Below are 4,140 nucleotides of genomic sequence, written 5' to 3'. Positions count from 1 at the left end.
ATATATATATGTATACTGCACACAGACTCTTACGTCAATGTTTTTAGTCTTTCAAAAAAATTAAAAAATATTCCTAAAAAAGATTAAAAAATATTCCTAAAAAAGATCGAAAACACCTGTCCTTTGTGAACTCCACAAAATATAAAATATAAAATAAATAAAATAAAATAGAACAGAAATGAATGCGAAGTAACACTCATTCTCTTTTGCAAATAAAAGAGATCGTAATAAAAAGAATAAAAATAAAAATAAAAATGTGAGTGTGATATATTAATGAGGGTCTTTTCATTAAGGTTTGTTCATTTCTTTTTGGTTTCCGTTCATTATACGTCCTGTCGCATTGACTAGCCATTTTTTAATAGGGGATGCGATTTTCTCGTCTGTTACATCCATATGTGACTTTCGGACCACATCTGGAAAAAAAAAAAAAATTTTTTTTTCATTACTTATATTTTCTTTATTTCTTAACAAATTAGAGTATGTAATTTTTATTTAGTGACAATTCGTTATATGCTTTATTGGTATAATATATACAAAACAAATAATTGAAAAATGATAATCTTAATAGTTAATAATTGCATACATTTTTAATTAATTAAATAAACAAATGCTAGGTATTTACGAATGTCTTAATTTGTAAAAGAATAATACTAGTATTATTTAATAATAAAAAAATAAAAATTTTCAAGATTTTTACTTACGCATAATTACTTTGCATATCTCGAGTTGTGAGAAAATTTGTTTCTTTCTCGTTCCATACCAACTGTATTTTACTGCCAGTTCATTTGATAGTATGGCTCTCATCAGTCGTACGCAAGATGTTCTCAAATCTTCGGACATTAGCCGTCCCAATTGCTTAAACTATAATTATAATTATTCAAAATTAGTATTATTCTAAATTAATTGAGATCAAATTAATTGGTTGTCCCTCCTCACACAGTATATTTTATCCGAGGAACGTCCTGGGAACGTCTTTAGAATATAGGAAGTTCTGAACCTCTTTATCACGTTCCTTAGAGAACTGTACTGTATGGGTTCTTTTTTTCAAAGCTACTTTGCAAAATTGAAATACAAACATTAAACTCACCATTTGGCTTCGAAACACTGCATCATCTTTTAATTTTGTTTCCATTATTTGTAGATCTTTTTCATCTTTTAATGGCAAATTGTCAAAAACATTTTCTTTGTTTTCCTTACTATCCAAAATTGAACATTTTTGTAAAATAACCTTTTGATATGTATTCATATTATTTTCAATTTGATTTAATTTCTTTTCTAAATCCATTAGTTTCTGTGTGACAAAACATTGAAAATTGTCAGAGTCTGTAAGACAATAAAAATATTTTATTCATATATTTTTTTTTATTTTTATCCAAATAAAATATTAAATTTTTTAAAAATTCAACAGATTAAGACATAAAAACGGATTTAAAAAATATATGCAAAATTGTTTAAGGATAAATTACGCGTATGATTTTAAAATATAATGAATAATTATAATACACTGATCAAAGATTATAATTGCATACTTTGTTCTGGCACTGCTAATGGGTCATTACTATTATCTTTGTTACCACTGTTTACTTGTTCAATCTCAATCAAGTCTTCACTGTATTGTGAATCTGAAAGTAAAAAAACGATGTTAACAATGTTATCATTTACATTTCAATATAATTTTAATGTTGATTTAATTACATATATACAACATCTATGTCTAAAGTAGTAAATTATTTCATCTTTATTTAACATTTAACTAACAATAAGAATGAAATTATTCATTGTATTACTATGTGAATTAACTGTTTTATTGGAAAATTCTCTATATAAAAGGCATATTTATACGTGTAAGCAAAAAAAAAATTTTAATTTTTTAAAATATGGAATAAAATAAGAAAAATATTACACAAAATTTACAATAAATTTACAAATATTTTACGATAAATTTTATTGTGTAAAAATTATTGCTAATCGTAAAATAAAATAAAAATTACTTGCATACTAACCTTCTTTTTCATTTAAATTCGAACTTAATGTTAAAAGTGGGTCCTTATTGTTACCACTGTCATTATTAATATTTCTATAATGGATATCTTCAATGTTGACATGAAATGATGACGTAGGATGTTGTTTGAAAATTTGTAGTAATGATGTTAGAGCAGTATACGAAATTTGATGTTTTACAACCCATGCAACAAGATCATGTTTCCAATTATTTGTTTCAAAAATATCTATTATGTTTTCATTTTCAGATACGGGATAAGATATTGATCGTTCAGAAGAACTAGATGATTCGGAAGAACAGATCGAATCCGATGTATCTGCAATATGTAATAATGCGTTTAATCTTTTGATTAATTATTATCATTTACACGTAACACAAATATATCATTACTTTCATGAACATCATTATTGATATAAACAATGTTTTTACAATCTTGAGTATCTGGCTTAATCGTGGGAACACTTTTTGAATATCTCATATATGGCTTGCTGTGAATATTAGTATTTACAATAATATTGCGGGTAACATTAGAAATCAAGTCAGATCCTAGTTTGCACGATGTACATGAACGTTTCGTTGATACACGTGAAGTCCTTCGTCTCTTTCCATACATTTTAAATCTATTAAAAACATTATATATGTTTAAAATATCATATTATCAACGCAAAATTATTATAATGTGTAGATAATAAAATATTAAAAAAGAATACAATTGCAAAATTATATTTAAAAAATGAGAGCAAATTATAAAGACACATTGTATTTGAAAATATACTAACTATTAATTAAAAACATAGAAATCAATTTGAATATTGGTAGTTTAATTACACACACACACACACACACACACACACGCGCGCGCGCGCGCGCGTACACACATAGCTTAAAAAAGTTTTTATAAAAAATTTAAATATATGTATATTATACAATATATGTTATTTCAATTATACATATATTTGTAAAATTGCATTTTCATACTGTTCAATATTCAGATAGCACAGAAAGTTCATAAGAATTTAATCGTATGTTTAGTCATATATTATTAATTCAGAGTTCATTTTTAGGTGAAAAAATTCTTTTTCATAATTTCTAGAAAAAGAATTCTTTTTGCATCTGAAAATTAACTCAGAATTGATAGGTACATACAATTGACTTCTTTTTGAACTCTCTGCGCTATCTGGGTAGCAATATCTTTCTTATAATTTAAACATAATTATATGTACAAAAGTATACTTAAGAAAACACATAAAAATAACAACCTTAATTGCTATCTTTACAATTATACATATATGTATATATTTTTTCTAGAATAAACTTTCAATGCAATTATAACTTCTTTTAAATTCTATAAGAAAAACTTAAAAAATGATTATTTTAAATTAATATTAAATCAATATTAATATTTAATATTAATTAATAATATTGAATCAATAGCATAGCATATTAATAATAGTACATAGTTATAGCATATTTATAGTATTAAAATTATTTCTTCATTCAAATTTGCATTTTATTAAATGTGTCCCTTACAAGTACCACCTTTTGTATTCAATAATAATAGTTTATAAACAAAAAGAAATCAATATTTGAAAGATTATTCAAAAAATTTGTACATTTTTATATATCAAAATGTAATATTTAATTATAATTCATAAACAGTACTTAAAATTTCAATTAAAAAAAGACAAAAAATTTTCTGAATACAAAAAATTATAGTAACCATTTTATTACATTAGTTTGTGAAGAAAACATAAAAATTTTTTTTAAATTTTAATTTTATTTCTATATGTCAAAAAGTTTTTGAATATAATTAGGAAACTAAAAAATTATATCCTAGAAAGTGCAAAAAGAAATCAATCATATATCATCAATTCTAAGTTAATTTTCAGATGCAAAAAGAATTCGTCTTTTACAATAGTTCTGAAAAAGAATTCTGTTTGTACCTCAAAATGAACTCAGAATTAATACATGACTGAAAATATACAAATGAATTCTTTTTGAACTCTCTATGCTATCTAGAATAGTACTAGATATATCTATAAAGATTTAGAATATCTTATTCTTATAAAAACTGAAAAAAAGTTTTAGTTCTCAAGTATATAATATACATATATATATGTACCTATATATATATATAT

At 23.6% G+C, this 4,140-nt stretch overlaps 2 protein-coding genes across 2 annotated transcripts; both read right to left on the bottom strand.

The window, feature by feature from the left end:
- Positions 1-257: 257 nt before the first annotated feature.
- Positions 258-1,187, bottom strand: LOC105448443. Its single transcript, XM_011686978.1, has 3 exons — positions 1,088-1,187; positions 702-861; positions 258-413 (listed from the first exon to the last, which is right to left on the bottom strand). Exons 1-3 carry the CDS (start codon positions 1,130-1,132, stop codon positions 289-291), a joined length of 330 nt encoding a protein of 109 aa, XP_011685280.1. The 5' UTR covers positions 1,133-1,187; the 3' UTR covers positions 258-288.
- LOC105448534 lies at positions 1,132-2,689 on the bottom strand. The gene is made up of 5 exons (XM_011687180.1): positions 2,393-2,689; positions 2,004-2,318; positions 1,530-1,622; positions 1,178-1,323; positions 1,132-1,143 (listed from the first exon to the last, which is right to left on the bottom strand). Exons 1-5 carry the CDS (start codon positions 2,613-2,615, stop codon positions 1,132-1,134), a joined length of 789 nt encoding a protein of 262 aa, XP_011685482.1. The 5' UTR covers positions 2,616-2,689.
- Between the last annotated feature and the right edge of the window lie 1,451 nt (positions 2,690-4,140).

Source organism: Wasmannia auropunctata, unplaced genomic scaffold (genome assembly GCF_000956235.1).
Source record: "Wasmannia auropunctata unplaced genomic scaffold, wasmannia.A_1.0 LD336085.1, whole genome shotgun sequence".
NCBI lineage: Eukaryota > Metazoa > Arthropoda > Insecta > Hymenoptera > Formicidae > Wasmannia > Wasmannia auropunctata.
This window is presented reverse-complemented; position numbering and strand designations above follow the sequence as displayed.

Excerpts from the sequence above, each read along its gene's own strand:
- LOC105448443 (XM_011686978.1), bottom strand. The coding sequence starts at position 1,132 with ATGGAAACAAAATTAAAAGATGATGCAGTGTTTCGAAGCCAAATG. Across the intron at positions 862-1,087 it reads CAGTGTTTCGAAGCCAAATG|TTTAAGCAATTGGGACGGCT; the intron begins GTGAGTTTAATG and ends TTATAATTATAG. Across the intron at positions 414-701 it reads GATATGCAAAGTAATTATGC|ATGTGGTCCGAAAGTCACAT; the intron begins GTAAGTAAAAAT and ends TTTTTTTTCCAG.
- LOC105448534 (XM_011687180.1), bottom strand. The coding sequence starts at position 2,615 with ATGTATGGAAAGAGACGAAGGACTTCACGTGTATCAACGAAACGTTCA. Across the intron at positions 2,319-2,392 it reads CAATAATGATGTTCATGAAA|ATACATCGGATTCGATCTGT; the intron begins GTAATGATATAT and ends TACATATTGCAG. Across the intron at positions 1,324-1,529 it reads ATTAGCAGTGCCAGAACAAA|ACTCTGACAATTTTCAATGT; the intron begins GTATGCAATTAT and ends ATTGTCTTACAG.